This window comes from Phacochoerus africanus, chromosome 4 (assembly GCF_016906955.1).
Source record: "Phacochoerus africanus isolate WHEZ1 chromosome 4, ROS_Pafr_v1, whole genome shotgun sequence".
Taxonomy (NCBI): domain Eukaryota; kingdom Metazoa; phylum Chordata; class Mammalia; order Artiodactyla; family Suidae; genus Phacochoerus; species Phacochoerus africanus.
This window is the reverse complement of record NC_062547.1, coordinates 133,609,225-133,630,819: the sequence shown is the minus strand read 5'-3', so window position 1 is coordinate 133,630,819 and position 21,595 is coordinate 133,609,225. Positions and strand designations below refer to the sequence as shown.

The 21,595-nt window shown below is 37.6% G+C and overlaps 1 protein-coding gene across 2 annotated transcripts in view; it reads right to left on the bottom strand.

Annotated features, from left to right (window-relative positions):
* The window catches only part of CDC42SE2 (CDC42 small effector 2), a 77,103-nt gene that overhangs the window by 40,032 nt on the left and 15,476 nt on the right, over positions 1 to 21,595 (bottom strand). For both annotated transcript variants that reach the window (XM_047778557.1, XM_047778559.1), the window contains one exon: positions 4,906 to 5,233. In XM_047778557.1, coding sequence (XP_047634513.1) covers positions 4,906 to 4,959 — 54 coding nt within the window. In that variant the 5' untranslated portion in view covers positions 4,960 to 5,233. Of the gene's footprint in view, positions 1 to 4,905; positions 5,234 to 21,595 lie in introns of those variants that run through there.

Here is a 21,595-nt window from a genome sequence, read left to right as displayed (position 1 = left end):
GCTTCAGCAAAGAGGAAGGAAAGGTAGCCACTTTAAAATCAGCCAGAACACTATACACTGGCTTCAGTACATTTGGTTCTAAAGTGATCTAAACAGAGAAATATTTTCCCTGTCTCCTCTAAAAAGGTATTTTGTCTACCAGCAGAGTCCTCTAAGGTAGGGGCCACAGACAAAGAGAAAATTCAACACCTTTTCACATTCTAACTCTTTTGGATAAGATGGTTTTCCTATTTGATTGTCTTTTTCTTGTTGGTTTAACTCCTGCTGAAGAATATGTCACAGCCATTCAGGCACCTGGCTGAGAGTTTCTGAAGCTGGGGCTGGAAGCGAGCCCCTTTCTGGGGGAGGGAGGGGGAGTGTTCACCGAGCCTGAGTGCTGGCGGAGCCTTGGAGAGAATGTGTGGTAGGCAGCCTGTGACACAGGTCCCAAGGATCCTGTCTCCTGGCACTCGTGCCCTGTGTACTCTCCTCCCTTGCGCGTGAGCTCCATTTAGTGAGTCAGTGCTAAAGGACAGAATACAACAGAAGTGATCAGATGTCACAAAGACGCTGACTTCTGTCTTGCTTGCCCTTTGCTCATGCTATGTGAAGGCCAGTTGTCATGTTATGAGCTGTCCTGTGGAGCAAGAAACTGAGGGAGGCCTCTAGCCAAAAAGTAACGGAGACTCTTATTTCAACTGAGACTCTTGTTCGGATTCAGAGAAGTGAACCCTGCCAACAACCACCTTAGTGAGCTAGAAAGCAGATTCTCTCCACACTGAACCCCAGGATGACTGCAGCCCCAGCTGACACCTTTCTCAACTGTAACCTCAAACAGATCCTAAGGTAGAGGACTTGGCTACACAATGCCTGGAATTCTGACCACAGAATCTGTGAGATAATAAAAGTTTGGTTTTGGTGCAACTAAAGATTATCACACTAAGTGAGGTGAGTCAAAAAGAGAAAAACAAGTACTGTATGATATCACTTATATGTGGAATCTAAAATATGGCACAAATGAACCTATCTATGAAACACAAACAGATTCATGGACATAGAGTATAGACTTGTGGTTGCTGGGGAGTGGGGATTGGGAGTATGGGGTTACTAGATGCAAACTATTACATTTATAAAGGATAAGCAACAAGGAACTACTGTATAACACAAGGAACTATATCCAATCTCCTGGATAGAACATGATGGAAAAGAATACAAAAAAGAATGTGTGTGTGTATACATATATAAACACAGTCAGCAGAAACTGACACATGGTAAATCAACTATGTTTTAATGACAAATTTTTTTTGAGGTTTGTTTTCTTAAGCCGCTTAGGTTTAGGATGATTTGTGTCATCTTAAGTAACTAATACTTTATCCAATCCAAACTCTGTATTCTCAGTGAGCTGATATAGATCAGGAGAGGTTTGATGCTTTCTCTGAATTCACAGAGTCAGACCAGACTGGAAGCTAGGTCCACAAATGGGGTTCTCTCAGCAATTTACAATTTACCCTTTGGAACCTGGAACTATGGAAATCTGCCTGGCCTATTCTTCTTAACAAAGGCTACCCTTAATGAAACTGTTTTACCAGAGCCTATACAACTAGGGTTTTACCAGAAACTAAGCAACTTTGGGGAAGGGAAGTATCCAACTCCAGCATCCTCTAGCCTTTTTGCCTCCACCGAGGAGTAAACAAAACAAAACAAAACTAAGAAGTACTTGTGTAGGTCACAGCCCAGCGGAACAAGCTCATGAAAAGACTCAAACCTAACCACAGCGGGATATAAGGCTTCCCGTCCCCAGCAGCTTAACTCCACATCAAGAGGGCTCCTGTGTAACAGGGGCACATAACTACAAAAACTGGACATCTCAGACCTGACTTAAGAAGTATCTAGGGAAAACAGACAACAGGGTACAAAAACAAGGACACTAAAGGAAATTTTATCCTGTGACACCTATAACCATGACAAACAGTCAACAAAGCCTAACCCCCATACAGATAAACATAAAAATTCATACTACAGGCCTATTTACCTCAGTTCCTTTTACCCAGAGTATTACATCTGATTTCCAACAAAAATTACAAGGCACAGTAAAAACAATATGGCAGTAGAATTCAAGTATTCTACAATCTTTACAAACTACTGAAAATATAATCACTGGTAACATATGCCATAAATAAATTACACACAGTAACTTAAATGTATAGGTAAATATGGTCACCAAAATAAACATTCATTTTATGCTTAAGTAAATATTGACACTATTCAACATGATGCTGGAGGTCAATGCAGTAAGATACCAACATGGAGAAAAGTTTATATATCAGAATAAGACTGAAAAAATCATTACTATACGGAGAAATTTAGAAAATACAAAGGGTGTAGCATGGTGTCTGGATTAAAAAAAATAGTGTATAAAAATTATTAATTGCTTATACACTAGTTTTTAAAAAAACCCACTAAGAAAGGTAACAGAGAAACAGAATTTCACTCAAAGTAGTAATAAAAATCCATAAAAAAATCTAGAACAATCCTAGCAAAAAAATGTGCAAAACTTAAGAATTTTTAGGTTTGCGCAAAGAATATGAAAAAGTCTATATGAATGAACATGTACACCATGTTTCTCAATGGGATTACTCAAAATTTTAAAGAGGTCAAATTTTACTCAAATACACTCTAAATTCCTAGATGCAATTCTAAAGTAAACACCTGCAGGGTTAAAAATATGCATTATAGGAGTTCTCTTGAGGTACAGCAGGTGAAAGATCCATCACTGTCACTACAGTGGCTTAGGTCGCTTCTGAGGGGTTCAATCCCTAGGCTGGGAACTTCCACATGTCCCAGGCACAGCCAAAAAAAAGGGAAAAGAAGAAAAAAAGACTGGTTATTTAGCTAATTAACACAAATGAATAGTTAGACCTCTCACCTACGCCACACAAAGCAAACTTCCACACTCCATGCATCAGAGAGCTACATGTAAAACACAGTATCATAAAAGTAGTAAAAAGGAACACGGTGGGGTAGGAGCACCAGAACTCTGCATCCCTGCCACAGCAGCTGTACAAGCAGAATCTGTCTAATGTATTTATTCTTGGATTCTGGAGTCTCTTCAAGGCTTGCAACTTCCAGGGGAAATTTTGGAAGGTAAAATGCAGCGAATTTCAGTCAGTGTCAGCTCTTAGCACAGCAGCAGGTACCCATCCCCCACCCACAGCTGTGTTCCTGCATCCTGCACACAGCTTGTGGGAGCCAGGGTGTGCAAAAATGACCCAGTCCTCCAAATACCTCTGCTTCTGATCACAGAGGAACAGACAAAGAGGTGAGCAGTCAGGTGTTGCACCTCCCCCACTGCTGCGAGCCCCAATTTTCCCGAGCCTGACATTAAAGACTAGGACAGGTGCGGCCCTAAATAATTAATTAATTAATTAATTAATTAAAGTGAAAGATTACATAAGAATTACAAAAGAAAAAAAAAATACTATGACATTCAGGAGTTTCTGCTGTGGCACAGTGGGTTAAAGGATCTGGTACTGCTGCAGCTGTGATGTAGGTCACAGCTGTAGCTGGGATTCAATCCCAGGTCAGGAAACTTCCATATGCCATGGGTGTGGCGATTAAAAAAAAAAAAAAAAAAAGACTAGGACATTCAAAAACAATTGTAGGAGTTCCCATTGTGGCTCAGCAGTAATGAACTCAACTAGCATCCATGAGAACGTGGATTGGATTCCTGGCCTTACTCAGTGGGTTAAGGATCTGGGGTTGAGCTGTGGTGTAGGTCACAGATGTAGCTTGGATTCTGAGTTGCTGTGGCTATGAAGTAGGCCGGCAGATGCAGCTCCAACTGGACCCCTAGCCTGATTTCCATATGCTGCAGGTGTGGCCCTTAAAAAAAAAAAAAAATGCATATACAAGGAAAATTACAAAATGACTGTGTTTGACCATGCAAAAAGGTTCACAAAAGATCTTTGGAAACCTTAAGATTTTATCTCATTCTTCCTTTTACGTTGTTACAAATGTAAGCAAAACCAAATAAAATAGAAATTCACTTATTCAGCCAGTCAGCCAACAAACCAGCTAGCATGTATAGGTACACTCTCCCAAGTATTAGATTTGATCCTGAAAGTACAAAGTAAATATGGTCAAGGCCCCTAAAGAATTCAGAAACCATGGTGGGACAAAACTACAGTAGTTACTTACTATGCAAGAAATGCCATTCTACCATAGAACAATGAACTAAAAGGACTGGTGGAAAAACAGATAAGGAATTAGCTAAGTCTGGGAAAAGCTGGGGAAGATTTCATAAAGTTGACATTTGATCTAGGCATCTTAAAAGATGAAGACAAAATGGGAATGGGGAGAGCAGAATTTTGGGAGAGAGAACAAAATATGCATAGGTTAGATGGCACACAAGTGGAGCAGGTACCAAGAAGTCATCAGCCAAGACTACTTACTGTCCCTAGGACTTGGGGCCAAAATGTGAACCTATTTCAGCTGAAAAACAGAGATAATGGTATCTTTCTCAGAGAGTTGCTGTCAGGAAAATTAGATGATATGGTAAGCTGAGAAGGATGTGAAGCAACCTGGCTATGACACCTTCCACCCACTGGTTTCCAAAGCTGACCTGGCTGTTCCACCTCAGTCTGTTGTCTCCCTCTTCTCTCGCGGTACCTCCAGAAGCCAGTCTTCTTGACAGAAGAGCACAACCTTCTCAATCATATACAATGGTCTAGCACAATCCTTCATACTTGGTATTTACTAAACAAAATTTACTTGCTTTTTTTTAAAATTCTTTTTTTCCAATCAGATGTTTAGAATTCCACTGACACTCCTTAATTCAATGCTGGGGTCTTGACTCTCAACTTGAGAACCAGCAGTATGTTTAATAAGCACCCCACCCAACCTGTATAGGTATTACTTCATACTTACAGGCTGAGGCTGTTCGGCAATACAGCAGTTGAAACATAACCAGAATTCACTCATGCTTATAGTCCAAGTTACAAATGAGCACCAATGAAGTTTCCAAAGCACAACTCAGAAGCTGCACAAAGCACGCTTGTCAATGTGATGAATGTCCAGTGATGCCAAAGTAATAATTTTATTACTTCTCTGTGTTATTGTTCCTGGAGAGATCTTATGTAGTCAATCTAATAAAGAAAAGATCAGATTGTTTCCTTTCTTTGCTTCTGTTTCTACAGTGAACCACCAGGAAAGGTATAAAACTCCTTGTCTTGATGCAGGGTCTGTAACAGGTGGTCTAGGAAAAAAAACAAACAAAAAAACCAAGTTACTTTACTTATCCTTAGAAGCTTTTACTTCTTGAATCTGTGCTGAATTAAGACCATAAAAGCTTTCCCCCAAAGCCATGACACAAAACCTAGTAAGAAATAAATGAGTTACTTTTATATTTGTAGAGATCTTTAGCGAAGATTAATGCATATAAGCCCAATGTCACAAACGCAGGTAGTAACAAAGCATGAACTTGGGACCTTAAATCTACACAGTCCAGAGGACACGTGCTCTTAACACACTACACTAAAATAAATAACTGCAGCAAAATAAGATTTAACATATGTTCAAGGGGAAAAATCAGAAGGAAGAAAATGTGTAGTACTGCCCTAGTTAAAATTCAGGAACTGGAATGCCTATTTTCAAGAAGGGATAAACATTCATCTCACCCTAACTGCAAAACAAGTAAGTAAAAAAAGTCTTGTAATTGGCTCTGTCCAATGAAGTGAGTAAATACTACGAAGGCTTATAAGCGCAAATGAATAGTATGTTTATCTTCTTCTTAGCAAGAATATAAGAGTAAAGACTTAAATTCACAACATCATGAACTCTGTGTGCTGCTATTTCATTAACAAGCTTAATTCCACCTGAATCGGACCTTGGCCATTAAAAAAAAAAAATCATTGTGAAGTGAAATTTCTTTTAACCAATTCTATGAAAACAAATATGCTCTTGTTTGAAACTCAAAATTCTTAACGCTTATCATTGCTACGTCAGCACATCCAAACACTGGGCTACTCTGATGTTTGAAATCCACTGGATTTGAAATCTGAGGTTTTAAAATCTATTATCTGATTCATTACCTTATAGTATTTTCTCATCTACATACACAGCTAGGCAGTTTCCTTTATATTTATAAATTAGATATGCCAGGAACCATCTTCAAATACTAATTGTACTTTGGGAGGTATTTTCTTTTTCTTTTAACTGAGTCAATATGCCTTCTGTTTAATACTTAAAATTAACAAATGGCTTTTGTATTAACAATCTATTATCTTCCCAAATTTAATTTCTCTTTCCATTTAAAGTTAGTCTGTATTTTGTGAATTTCAAAATATATTTTTCCCATTCCCACATACTACTTTGAAAATGACATTCACAGTATTTCCTCTTTCTTAATGTTTAGTTGAAGAAAGACTGTTTAAAATACAATAATTTGTGTTATTTTTGGAGATAAGACAAAAGGATACTTAAGTATATCCACCTAGATAACAGATCTGATTAAATGTATTTTCCAACCAAGGGGATACTTGCAACTCCACAGGGTTTCTATTTGTTAAGTAAACATATAAATCTAAAAATGTTTCAACATATCTTGGAATATCACACCAATATACTTTTTCCGTCTTGCTTTCCTAAACAAAATTCCTTTTTAGAATTTTTTTCAAAAGTGTATATCCTTAAAACAGTTTTATACACAAACACCTTTAGAGAAGTACTGAATTTGTCACAAAAAATTTCAATACTGCCACCACTAATAAATGCACTTCTGGAGCTGAAATTTGCTTAAGCCATGTCCATTTTGAAAACCTTACTTTTTTTTTTTAATCTCAAGATAACAAAAGAAGTGTCACTTTGCAACAACATCAACAACTAAACTCAGGCTGAAACACAACTCAGCACATTCCACACATAAATAAGGGGTCAAATTGGACTACAGCACCAGAGAGTATTTCACAAACTCACAGTTTCACAAGACATAAGATTTTAGAAAAGCTGAAGTGAACTGTCTAGGCCACTTAGTGACTGACAGAGCTTCCTTGCATTAAAAGCTCAGTCTCTTGTCTTTTAAAGAGACTGACATGAATAAAAAAAGTGTAGTAGTAGCATTTTCCGGTTAAAAATATATATCCTCCTCTGCCTCCTCTCCTCTTCATTTTCCATGCCTAAATCAAATGGTGCAGATGTAAGCTTTATACATGTATGAACAGTTTCGCTGCTGACAATTTAAACTTGTTCCAAAATCCTACCCACAAGATAATAAAATTATTTTCTACGTCAACTTTCAAAGAAAAAAATAATAAAGCCATGATTTGAAAAACAAGACAATGAGGCATACTGTTAGCCAAATAATTTTTTTTTTTTTTAACGTGGAATACTTTAACTCAGTTGAGGTACTAAGCCTGTTCAGTGTGTGAAACAGAATTGGACATTTATCGTTTAGACTTTGAAATAAAAGGTGTAGCGGTTCTTAGTACTATACTAATTTTCGGAAATGTTATTTAGCATAGGCAAGTGACAAGCTCTGTCAATAGTTATAAAAATGGAATGCTGCACTGCCAATGTCACAGGTCTGAAATTAGGACGAAATTAGGACATACATAAGGGCACTGTGTATGCTGTGAAGAGCTATACTAATATAAGATGCTCTTTTTTTTGGCTTTTGTCTTTTTAGGGTCACACCCACAGCATATGGAGGTTCCCAGGCTAGGGGTCGAATGGAAGCTACAGCTGCCACCCTACACCACAGCTCACAGCAATGCTGGATCTTCAACCCACCGAGCGAGGCCAGGGATCAAATTCGCAACCTCATGGTTCACAGATTCATTTCTGCTGCGCCATGCCACAACGGCAACTCCTAAGGTGGTTTTAATTGTTATTAAAATTAAAATAGCAAACAGCAGAATGAAGTAGCACAAACGATTCGTAATAGCTGTGGATTTTTAGGCAACAACCTCCACGTCTATCCAAAAAAAGATGAATCAAATTTAAAAAAATGAATTGTACTCCATTCATACAAGAAAATACTACACAAAATGAAAATGAATGGTAGCTTCCTTTATCCAACACATTGGACAATTCTCACTGCCATGTTATTGAGGGAAAGAAGCAAGACACAAAACAACATACGTGGAATGATTTCATTTGTATGAATTTTAAAAACAGGGAATTTCAATGGAAATGAATCTAACTAGGAATCATGAGGTTGTGGGTTTGATCCCTGGCCTCACTCAGTGGCTTAAGGATCTGATATTGCTGTAAGCTGTGGTGTAGTTCGTAGACGTGGCTCAGATCTGGTGTTGCTTTGGCCCTGACGTAGGCTGGCAGCCACAGCTCCAATTAGACCCCTAGCCTGGGAACCTCCATGTGCCACGGGTGCAGCCCTAAAAGCCCACCCCCCCCCAAAAAAAATCAAAAACATGTTAGACTCAACTATTTTGTTCAGAGATGCATAAAAAGGTATAAAGGTAAAGCAAGAAGATTATAATAAAAGCCAGGAAAGTGGTTACCTCTAGGGCTGAGGGCAAGGATTAAGAACAGGAAGAGATGCATGAGAGCTCCCAGACTGCTGACAACATTCTACCTCTCGACCTGGGCGGTAGTTACACAAGTAATTGCTATATAATTTTGTATTAAATAGTACTATTTCTACATGTTATGTCTTAATAACAAACAAAATATAAGTAAAAGAAGGTAATACTAACAATTTCAAATGGGTCATAGTAGAGTGCTATCAGGGTTAGAAATGCAAAACAAAATCAAGCAGAAATGGCTACCTTTGATAGAGACTTTAAAGGACTTGGTCAAAGTTTGGAGGTCCGGTGGGAAGGGGGGTGATGAGGTTTGCAGTTATACTAGATGCCAACAAAGTTTCCACCCAAAACCACTACTCAGTGACCAAGTCTGAATTCTCAGTAAAGCATATTCATAGCTATGCCAGCACTAAATCTGTCCCAATCTAGTTAAAATAATTTTTCGATAGTGACTTGGGGTACAAGATCCTTTCAGGAAAAAGGTTTTTTTTTTTTTTTTTTTAAAAAAAGAGCTTTCCAACTATGTACTTACCACAGAACTACTTTTCTGTGGCTAATCAAAGTTCAGTCAAACCACTGTTCCCTGAACTCAAGTAATAAAAGGCACCTGTAACGACTGAAATAAGAGGGTTAGATTTTTTTCCTTACAGTGACTTCTTAAAGGTTAGTCTTTCCCATAGTTTCATGTAACTGCAATCCCATAGTACTCTTAAAAAGATCTGGGTTTCTTCAGACAACATGTTTTTGAGGTTTACCATGATGCCTCTCTACTAGTTAATTTATATAGATTTCCACTGTACAGACACAGCAGAATTTAACTACTTGTTGGTTGATACTGCCAGTATTTTGGCTATTAAAAAAATAATGCTATGAATTAGTGTATACAAATGTTCAAGTAAACACAAATTTTCATTTGAGGAAATACCTAGAAAGAAATCAATCCTGTTAATTTTAGTCATTCTCATGCATATGAAGTACTATCTCACTGTAGTTTTAATCTGCACTTTCTGGATAACTAATGGTATTTAGTCTTTTCATGTGCTTCCTAGCCATTCATATTATCTTCTTTGGCTAGATATACTCAGATCTTTTGCCCAATTTTTTTTTTTTTTTGGCCACACCTGTGTTATGCAAAATTCCCAGGCCAGGGATAGAATCATGCGACAACAGTGACCTGAGCCACCACTGCGACAACTTCAAATCCTTAACCTGTTGAGCCAAGAAATGCAACCCTTTTTTAATTTAGTTGTCTTATTTTCAAGATCAAGTCCTTTGTCTGAAAATGTATACTGAGAATTATCTTCCCTAGTCTTTTCATTAAAAAAATTAGCATCTTTAAAAGTTTAATTTTTTAATTTAATAAAATCCAGTTTATCTATGTCATCTTTTATGATTTGTGTTTTTATGTTCTAAGAAATTTTTGCGTATTACCAAAACACAGCTGTTTTTCTTCTAGAACTATTAGTTTTTACTTTTTAGTCTATAGTCCAATTTTAGTTATTTTTGGTGGTATGAAGTAAAGGTCAAATTCTTTTTTTGACATGGCTATCTCTTTGCCTGTTGATTTGATTTGGTACTTTTTACTGACAATCAAGTAACTGTGTAAGTTAGGGTTCATTTCTGGCTTGATAATGACACTGGTCTTTTGCTGATTCTATGCCTATGCCAGTGCCATATGCCTTAAATGATAAGTTTTATACAAGGTTTTATAATTAATATAGTATAAGACTATACTAAGAAGTCGTTCGAATTATTCTTTTCCAAGACTGCTTTGGACTGTCTGGATGTTTTGCATTTTCATATACACTTGAGAATCAGTTTGTCAGTTTCTACAAAAAAAGACTCCTCCGAATCTGAGATTGCATTTATCCTACAATTATTTCGAGGACATCTGTATTTTAACAATATTGAGTGTCTAATCCATTAACATGGTATACCCAGTAGTCTGTAGTTTTCAGTGTACAGGTTTTCCACATATTTTATTGCATCATTTTTGTTTAACTTTATTTACAGCTTTAATATGGAAGCTTTAGAGTCTTATACAGTCAAATGTTGATTTTCATCACAGATTAGGGGTTTACCTTATTTCAGACAAATTTCCATCACGGAAAGAAATTCATCATTAGGGAGTTACCTATACCAGGATTATAAACCTATCCTCCCACCTGGCTTACTTTTATAAATTCACTTGAACATGAATATTTTATGGGTATAGTGAACTAGTATCTGTCTATTAAGCCTTTTTTTTTTTTTTTTACTTCTTACTTGTCCCCTTCATTAAAAGTCAAGTATTTTAACACCAAACACATATATACCATTATGATAGAGGGGAGATTATTATATTGGCTCAAATCTGAAAGAGTCTGCAGTACACAGAGCAAAGTAACACATTAGAAAACGACTATGCCATTCTCTACTTGTCTTGTGCAAGAATGACTGCCACGTTCACCTTCCCTGTCTTTAACAATACTCCTCCTTTTCCTTTCCTGTGACTTTACTTTTTTTTTCCCTTTTTTCTTGGTGGGCTGCACCACCATTCAAATATTTACTATTATTCCAAAAATAATACAAGCACGAAGATTTTTAAAGATCAGGAAGTAATAAAAAGTTATTTCAAATGGCAAATCTGACCTATCCCTCTCCGTTACTGGTGGCTAACTTACCAAGGTGTTTCTTCAGTTATTTATGAGTAAAACATCTATTGCTATTTTTTGTTATCGATTTGTAGATAAAATTTAAACTGATTTTTTGTTAAAAATAGGATATGTCTTTTTAATGTATTACCCCCACCCTCAAACTCCATTCACTATCATTATCATCGATATATAATTAATAATTTTTGGTTGATCAATAGTCAATGTTTATGTTCTTATAACTGCCTCTGCTTAAACAAGTAATTTACTAAGATTAGCTATCTTCTCCTGAATAATTTTTTGTTTCCCCGAGGTTAATAAAGCCTGAGCTCTTTTATTTGCTTAGTTTTTCTATGAACCTATACTAGAACTATAAAAAATATAAAACACTTGAATTAGATCTGTAAAAGACCTGTAATTTCCAAATACCTGAGCACATGCATATATGTACTGACTCAAATTTTCCTTTGGTTTCTTGGCAGAACTACCCTAGCCACTTGCTACAATCTAGTTGCTTTGAACACCCATACCCTCAATTCCTTTCGCAGGATGATGCCCCATTTCTGAGAACATCTTCCTTCTTTCATCCACCTCAACTTATTTTGTAAAATCACATACAGCAGCTTCTTAAGAAACAGTATGTGGAAGAAAAATGTTTTAAACGCTTGCATTTGACGGCTGATTGACCACTTGGTTGAATACGCAACACCAAGTTAAAGATCTCTCCCTCAGGATTTTACAGACATTATTTCACTTCAAGAGTTACTGCTGTGAAGTCTGGTGACATTTTAATATTGGTTCCTTTCTAGTGATGTATTTCTCCCTTCTCTGCAAAGGTTTAAAGATTTTTGTTTTACTTTTGGAATTTTCACACTTCACAGAGATTTAACTTGCTTTGATTCTTTTATTATGCTGGGGATTAGATGAGCTCCTTTGAACTAAAGGAAAACATTAGTACCTTAATCATATGGCTGTGAAAATTACACAAGTACACTTGAGTACATTTAAGTCTAAATACTGTTGATGACTACTACATTTACTTAGCCACATTTACTAATTTCTTTGATCACCACTGTTTCTTGCCCAGCAAGTCTTCAACAGTCAACTTTCTTCTTCATAAAGTACATACTTCGAGAGTTTCTAAAAAAGTATATGCTTTCTAATATTTAGCTACAAATGGTAAACTCCTCAGTTGTTTTTCTAAAACTGTTCATTCAAAAAATTTTAATTTTGAAATAATTTATTTATAGAAGAGCTGCTCAAGCCAAAGTCTCTTATGTACCCTTCAGTCAGAAACACTGTTAATAAAAGGTCTGTATTTTGCCCTTAGTTTTGCATGACAGTTTAGCTAAGTAAGAATTCTTGGTTGACACTGCTCTTCCTTCAATCCTTTACAGATGTTATTCAGACTACTATTGTTGCTGCAGAGAAGTCAGCTGCCACTCTAATCTTTGGTCTCTTGAAATGTCAAATTTGTATTTTCTCTATGGATGCTTTGAATATTGTCTTTGTATTTGGCTCTAATTTCATTGATTCTCTAGCTTTAGATTCACTTCTATTTATGTGTGATTCTTTCACCTGTTTGCACTATTATTTAACTTGTGCTATTTATATTCTCCAACTAATGACTTTTATTTCAATAGACACAATTTTCATTTTAATTAATTCAGTTGGGTTCTTTTGCAAATTCACTTACTTCAGTGTCTTACTCTTTCATTTAGGCATTTAAAAAGACTTCCTTTATAAAGTTTTTCTAATTATTCTGTTAAACCAACTCCTAGGCTTCTAACTAGCCTTACTGGGTTGTCAGATGCTAACTCTTTCTTAGGTTGGACCATTTTCTTGTGATTATCTTACAAATTCACCTTGACTGGGAGGTCATTTTTCCTGTGAAAGCTCAGTGGTCCCTGGCTAAGGAAGGAAGAGTATGCACTTACCAATGCTTACAAACATACAAGGTGAAGTCTACAAATTCAAGTATAGGTTTGAATGTAATTTCTTGGCTCGGGATTCTCATATCACATGGACAGTACACTTTTATATTACATACTGTCGTCTAGAGGCAAGGTTGCAGAGATAATATAATGTAGTGATATAGAACTTAAGAGTCTGAAACTAGACAGCCTAAGTTCGAATCCTGACTTACTCCACAGATGATTTGGGGCAGGTTACCTAATCTCTGTTTGCCTTGGTTTACAATTACATAAAATGGAGTTTATAACTGTATCTATCTCATTGGTGTTTGTGAGGATAAGTAAACTTGAATTCCTAGAATACTGCTTGGCACACAGTAAGTTTAAATACACAAACCCAGAGGACTGAGCAACGACAAGCTTCCTTGATGCTTACTTAGACGGGTGGGCAAAGATTTTTCTAGTCATTTTTCCTTTCTTAGAGTAGCATGCATATAAAAACACCTACATCTGTTTACTATAATTTATACTGAAAAGGGCAAGTGAAGCAGGAGCAGTGTTACAGTGGTCTATGGCACACAATTAAGATTAACAGTACAGGGAGTTCCCACTGTGGCACAGTGGAAACAAATCTGACTAGTATTCATGAGAATGGGGCTTCAATCCCTGGCCTCGCTCAGTGGGCTGGGGAATCCGGTGTTACCATGAGCTTGTGTGTAGTTCGCAGATGTGGCTCAGATCCTGCTTTGCTGTGGATGTGGCATAGGCTGGCACCTCAGCTCCGAATTAACCCCTAGCCTGGGAATTTCTATATGCTGCAGATTCAGCCCTAAAAAAAGCAAAAAAAAAAAAAGGTTAACAATACATGGCTTTCAGTAGATAGTTGAGTAAGTACTTCAAACTTAGTTCATCTGTCACTTATTAATTGTTAAAAAAAATACATTCATATAATCAGCTATTTAGTCAGGTTTTCTTATTAAGTATAAAAGGCCTTAGATATCAGAGGATTAAACTTTTCCAAGGGAATGCTTGTTCAATCCCCACTTACTGCCTGAACTGGCTGCCTAGACTGTTTTTGCAAAAGGAGGAGGAGAGGTAACTAAGGCTTAAGGAATGAGAAGTATGTTTAATCCATGCTTCCTGGTCCAGGCATGGAATCGACATCTGTCCCCTGGGGATGTGAAAGTTGATTAGGCACAAAGTATGAGTATTTATCTGGATGTGGAACAAGGTGAGGTGCAGACCTGGCTTTGATACTCTGTTCCAGATTCATCCCTAGAGAGAAAAAAGATCACTGTGGTTTACATTTGATTGCTACTTGCTTTAGGACGATTGCCATAGGACTTCCTGTTAATTTGATATTTTCCCCAAATAATATGATGTATTTTCAGATGCCAATGATTTTTTTTGGCTGGAGGAAACTTTTACAATGTTAATTTACTATGACAACATCAAAGTTCCCGTCGTGGCACAGGGGAAATGAATCCAACTTGAAACCATGAGGTTGTGGGTTCGATCCCTGGCCTCACTCAGTAGGTTAAGGATCTGGCATTGACATGAGCTGTGGTACACGTTGCAGACGCGGCTCGGATCCTGCATTGCTGTGGCATATGCCAGCAGCAACAGCTCCGATTAGACCCTTAGCCTGGGAACTTCATGTGCCGCGGGTGCAGCCCTAAAGAGCAAAAAAAAAAATTTACTATGACAACAAAACTATACCATGCTAAAGAATTCTCTTAGTTGCTTCAAGTTTCTCCACCTCCATACAGCCACAAAAATTAACATTAAACTGCTATCAGAGTTCCCACTTTGGCACAACAGGATCAGTGTTGTCTCTGCAGCACTAAAGACACAAGTTTGACCCCTCACCCAATACAGTGGGTTAAAGAATCCAGGGTTGCTGCAGCTGAGGAGTAGGTCACCACTGCTGCTTGGATCTGATTCGTGGCCTTGGGAACTCTGTAAGCCATGAGGCAGCCAGAAAATGACAAAAACAAAAAAACAAAACAAAAAAAAAACACAAAAAATCCCTGTATTATCAGAGTTTTTCTTTTGGAAAAATGCGTATTCATTTTAAGGACAGCATACATCTCCTTAGAACACAGGTCAGAATACCATGTACCTATTTGCAGTTTATGGCACTGATTTAATTTTGTTCTCATTTCACCTGGAAAATTCCTAAGGAGTTTCAGTATGATATTTTTTACAATTTGGAAAAAAAAAAAATCTGTGGTAAGAGTTCTATACATCTGTAAGGTTTTTGTTTTTGTTTTTTGGTCTTTTTGCCTTTTCTAGGGCCGCTCTCGAGGCATATGGAGGTTCCCAGGCTAGGGGTCGAATCGGAGCTGTAGCTTCCAGCCTTTGCCAGAGCCACAGCACCGCTGGGTCCATAACCCACTGAGCAAGGCCAGGGATCGAACCCTCAACCTCATGGTTCCTAGTCGGATTCGTTAACCACTGAGCCACGAAAGGAACTCCCTTTTGGTTGTTTTTTTGATTTGTTTACCTTTTGTGCCTGTACCTGCAGCATGTAGAGGTTCCCAAGCTAGGGATCAAACCCGTGCCACAGCAGCAGCCCCGTCTGCTGAGATGACAATACTAGATCCTTCACCCACTGTGCCACATGAAACTTCTGTAGATTTACTTTTTAAACCTTTTTTGGCTCTTTTTTTGTTGAAAGCATAAAATGTAAATTTTATCTTAGTACCAGAAGCATAGTCCAGTTAACATTTATTTTCTAAGGGTTCCAGTGGTTTATATTTGTACTAAATTTGATTTATTTTGATAGGTTTTATTTGTAGTAAAGTGAATGGCAGTGTATTTGTTGAAATCTTTCAGAATTTTTCCCACTTGTCCCTCCACTGTGATATAACTTTTTATAGGGCTTATTTTTTTCTGTTTCACTTTCCCTTTCCTTATACTGTCTACCCTAATAATAGGAAAACTTACTTAGACTTAAGGGCAAACATATTGTGGGAGACCTAAGCAACTGTGGGGAAAAAAACAACTTTGTTAAGTTTGAGAGCTCCAAAGCTGAACATAAATTTTATAGTCTTTAGCAGGGAACATACATTTGCCACAGGTATTGCATTGTTCTTCTTTAACTTACTAATGCTAAGAAATTTATGATAAGTATAATGCACTGTGGTTTTGCTAGATTTTTGGCTTGTGAAAAAACTTGATGACACAGTAACCTAAGTCACCTCTTGTACAGTTATGAGCTGTGGAGTAGGTCTTGAACGAGGCTTGGACCCTCCATTGCTGTGGCCCTGGCGTAGCCTGGCAGCTACAGTTCCAATTGGACCCCTGGCCTGGGAACCTCCAATATGCAGCTAGTATGGCCCTAAAAAGACCGGAAGAAAAACAAACAAACAAACAAAACAAAAAACACAAAAAGATGTGCTCATCATTAGTTATTGGAGAAATACCAATCAAAACTACACTCAGGTACCACCTCGTTTTGATCAGAATGGTCATCATTACAAAGTCGATGATGGGTTAGGGTGGAACGCTGGAGAGGGAGCTGAGAAAAAGGAGCCCTCCTACACTGTCAGTGGGAATTCAAATTGGTACAACCACTATGGAAAACAGTACAGAGATTTATCAAAAAACTAAATATTGAACTACTATATGATCCAGCAATCCCACTCCTGGACATATATCCAGTCAAAACTGTAATTCAAAAAGATACATTCACCCCTATGTTCATAGCAGCACTATTCACAATAGCCAAGATATGGAAACAACCTAAATGTTCACTGATAGATGAATGGATAAAGATATGGTACATCTATACAATGGAATACTACTCAGCCATGAAAAAGAACACACCGCTAGTTGCAGCAACATAGATGGACTGTGATATTAACGTACTAAGTGAAGAGAGACAAATACCATATGATATCACTTACATGTGCAATCTAAAATGACACAAATGAATCTATCTACAAAACAGAAATAGACTCACAAACACAGAAAACTGTAATTGCCAAGGGTGCACAGGGACAGGGAGGGATCAAGTGGGCATTTGGGGTTATCAGATGTAAACTATTATATATAGAATGGATAAACAACAGGGTCCTTCTGTACAGCACAGGAAAATACATTCAATATCCTGTGATAAACCATAATAAAGAGAATGTTAAAAATGTATACATATGTATAACTGAATCACTTTGCTGTAAAGCAGAAATTAACACATAGTGTAAATCAACTGTAAATCCACTAAAAAAACTTTTTGAGAATAAGATGTATTTTTTACTGAAATTAAAAAAAATTTAACTTGGAATTTAAAGGAAATGGTAAAGTTCTGTTCCGCATTATAGACCAACACAGAGTACCCAGACTATATAAAAAAGACTTCAAAGGCCTTGAAAACATTCATAGATTTGAACATGGACCAGTAAGGATGGTAAAGGACTGTGACACTGTTAAAGAAAAAGTTAAAAAGCGATCTATGTGGGTTTCCAGTGGGTGGCTACCAGAAATTACCTCTCTATCATCTTTTATCTTCCAGCCCCAGAATGGAATTTAATGTTTCTATAAATAGTCTTGACCCAGTTTACAAATAAACATAAAAACAGGACTGATGTTTTAAAATAGGTTATCTTCTAGTACACTAATCTCAGAGATAATAGTCAAATGAGCACAATTTGGGGACAACACAGAACATCTAAAGACAAAGGAAATATGTATTTGTCATATTACCTATTAAAAAAAAGATCCTTCCATTGCTGTATTAAAGTGCAGTATATCAATGAGAAAAAAAATTACTATTATTTTTTTTGTCTTCTTAGGGTCACATCCGTGGCATATGGAAGTTCCCAGCCTAGTGGTTAAATCACAGCTACAGCTGCCAGCCTACACCACAGCCACAGCAATGCCACATCCGAGCCGTGTCTGTGACCTACGCCACAGCTCACAGCAATGCCAGATGCTTAACCCAATGAGTGAGGCCAAGGATCGAACCCACAACCTCATGGATACTAGTCGGGATCTTTTAACCCACTGAGCCACAACAGGACCTCCTCAACGGAAACGTAAAAGTACATGTACATTTAGCTTCCTTTTTTGGTATTTCTTCAAATCAAATCAGGTCATCAATAATCCTTTCTAATACCACTTAACTGGATAACAGAAACAAACTTCACCACATATTCTGAACACAGGATTTCACCATACATGGATACATGTATTGTGTACAGTTGACTCGTGAACAATGCAGGGAGTTGATACCCTCCATGGAGCAGAAGATCTCCATAAACACAGTTCCTCACCCATGGATTCAACCAATTGTGTCCTGTGTAGGATGTATTTATTAGAGGAAAAAAACAAATCTGCACATAAGTGACCCAAGCAGCTCAAACTTGTGTTGTTCAAGAGTCGGCTGTATACATGCATGTGTTTGAGATACTGCTGAGCAACTACCATGTACTAGAATGATCAACAGTGATTCAAATAGAACTGAACACTTTAAAAAACACATTACTCTCTAACTAGGCTAAATATAAATGTGTAGTAAGCATCAAATTGACAGGGTCACCTCCTACCGCAAGAGGTAATTCACTTTTGGGTTTCATTCAGTTAAGTCCCACAACTCTGACAAGAAGAGTTAGGCATCCAAGCAGTCCACAGCTGGGGCATATTCATTACGGCACTGATGGAGAAATCTTACTATTTGCATCTGTTTCAGGACTGGATGGAGTTAGATAAGACAAAAAATATCAATTATATGGATGACAACTGTTGGTTGCTCAAGGTTCAGTGAGAAGGCTAAGCTTTATTTAAGGTGAAAAGTGAATCGCCAAAATGTCTGCATATGTGGTGATGAAAGTGAAGAGACTGCTACTGAACACAGGAGCAATTCACCAAAAGTTAATGTTCTTATGCTGTATCATACACCAGGTTTTCAAGAACTCTTTTCTCGGAGTGACAAAAATCTCCTATTTGGACATGCTGAGGGAATGGTTTTTTCAACATCTATGGAAGTCTTCACTACTTCACTGTCCAAAAGGATGGGGCTCTGCCTTCTATCACACAGTCCAGAGGCTCTTTAATGAATCACCAGCACTGTGCTAGTCAGGCCATTCTGTTCCAAAATTTGGACTGCCGCTGAAACAGAAGCTCTAACACCACACCACTTCTAGCAGGGATTTATAAAAAGAAAATTAGAGCTGAGACCACATATTCCTTATAGACCTGAGGAATGGAGAGTATTCAACGGGGCTGCCATTTCAGACATCAGAGATCATGGGGTACCTCCAAAAGCCCTGAGATGAATCAGACCATGAGAGAGCCACGTTACACAGGAGGTATTACTGCGCATTACAGAAAGAACTATGGCTGTTCCTTTACAATTTGGACTGCTTGTCCAACTTAGCATAAATGTGACTACTTGTTTATGTATAATGTAGGTATTAAATAAGAAATTTAAATGTTCAAATCTTTTTGAATCGTCTTATAGAAAACCCTAAATAATAATGGGAGAAAAAGTTTTTAAGTTCGGTTTAAAACAGGATCTTCATTTTCATATTCAAAGGAAAGCCTCTAATAATGGAAAACTGATAATGACGTTATGATGATGAAGAGGATTTCAGAAACAGAAAATACTAACCATTCATCAAAGAACATGGACTAGATAAATAAGGATGTACTGTATAGCACAGGAAAATATAGCCATTATTTTGTAATAACTTTAAGTGGAATATAAATGATAAAAAAAGAATCATCATTTTGTAAACCTGAAACTAACATAATACTGTTAATCAACTATACCTCAATTTTTTTTAGAAAATAAAAGAGGAGTTCCCGTCGTGGCGCAGTGGTTAACGAATCCGACTAGGAACCATGAGGTTGTGGGTTCGGTCCCTGCCCTTGCTCAGTGGGTTAACGATCCGGTGTTGCCGTGAGCTGTGGTGTAGGTTGCAGACGTGGCTCGGATCCCGCATTGCTGTGGCTCTGGTGAAGGCCAGTGGCTACAGCTCCGATCGACCCCTAGCCTGGGAACCTCCATATGCCGCGGGAGTGACACAAAGAAATAGCAAAAAGACAAAATAAATAAATAAATAAATAAAAGAACATGGACTATTTCTGATACTCAACTTAAATCATATCAGATGACATGAGAAAGTCAGTATTTTTGGATTCTAAGTCTATCTGTGTGATGATAATTTTAAAGAAAAGGTTATATAAATAAAAAGTACATTTAGGGGAAAAAATCCTAAGAAAAGGTTCAACCAAATTGTAAAGGCTTGATAAGGAAAACAAAAATTTGAGCACCAGTCACACATTACTCTGGGTACTCTGACAAATACTATGTAATTTCTACAATCCTAAGAGATAAGTATTATTCTTACTTTAGAAATAAAGAAACTACAGCTCAGACACATTAAATAACTTGACAGCAGACAATTTTCTCTGTATTTTTTTTTGGCCACACCCACAGCATGTGGAAGTTCTCCGGGCCAGGCAGCTGCAGCCCACACCACAGCTACAGCAATGCCAGGTCCTTAACTGCTGCACCACAAAGGAACTTTCTATTTTTTTACTTTTTTAAGGGCTAGCTCAATGCTATCTTAAATTATAATGATTTATGACATATCGATTCTTACAAGCTCCATCAAGGCAGACCCCAAATTACTTTATCTCTTACAGCACTTAATATGGTAACTTGTTCCAGTATTTGTTGAGAAAGAGAGAAAGGGAGGGAGGAAGGGAAAAGAAAAAAAGGAAAGAGGGAAGGAGGAAGGGAGGAGTGAACAAAGGAAACAATGAATTAAAACTAGATTCCTCTTGGAGTTCCAGTCGTGGCTCAGAGGAAACCAATCTGACTAGCATCCATGAGGATGCGGGTTCAATCCCTGGCCTCATTCAGTGGGTTAAGGATCGGCGTTGCCATGAGCTGTGGTATAGGTCACAGACGTGGCTTGGATCCTGCGATGCTGTGGCGTAGGGTGGCAGCTACAGCTCCTGATTCGACCCCTAGCCTGTGAACTTCCACATGCCGCAGGTATGGCCCTAAAAAGACAAATAATAATAAAATAAATCTAAAAAACAAACAAAAAACTAGATTTCTCTTATTCACTAAGTGGCATTCACTTATAACCTCCCTGAACTGAAGTTTTCCCTTAATAAGTATTATATCAACATGGCAGAGTTGGTCTCTCTACCTCGCTATCATTTTTTTTTTTTTTGCTTTTTGCCAAAACCTGCCCAAATTCCTGACTCAAAATTGAGAGATTTAATAGTTGTCTTTTAAGCCACTAAGGTTTTAGGTAGTTTCTCTTCATATTGTTTGTACATATTTTGTATACATATACTTCTCAATTAAAGATTTTCATGTGTTTTACGAATCTGACTAACATCGATGAGGACACAGGTTCAATCCCTGGCCTCACTCAGTGGCATAGGTCACAGACACGGCTCAGATGTGACGTTGCTGTGGCTGTGGTGTAGGCCAGCACTACAGCTCCTAATTCGACCCCTAGCCTGGGAACCTCCATATGCCTCATATGCAGCGCTTAAAAAAAAA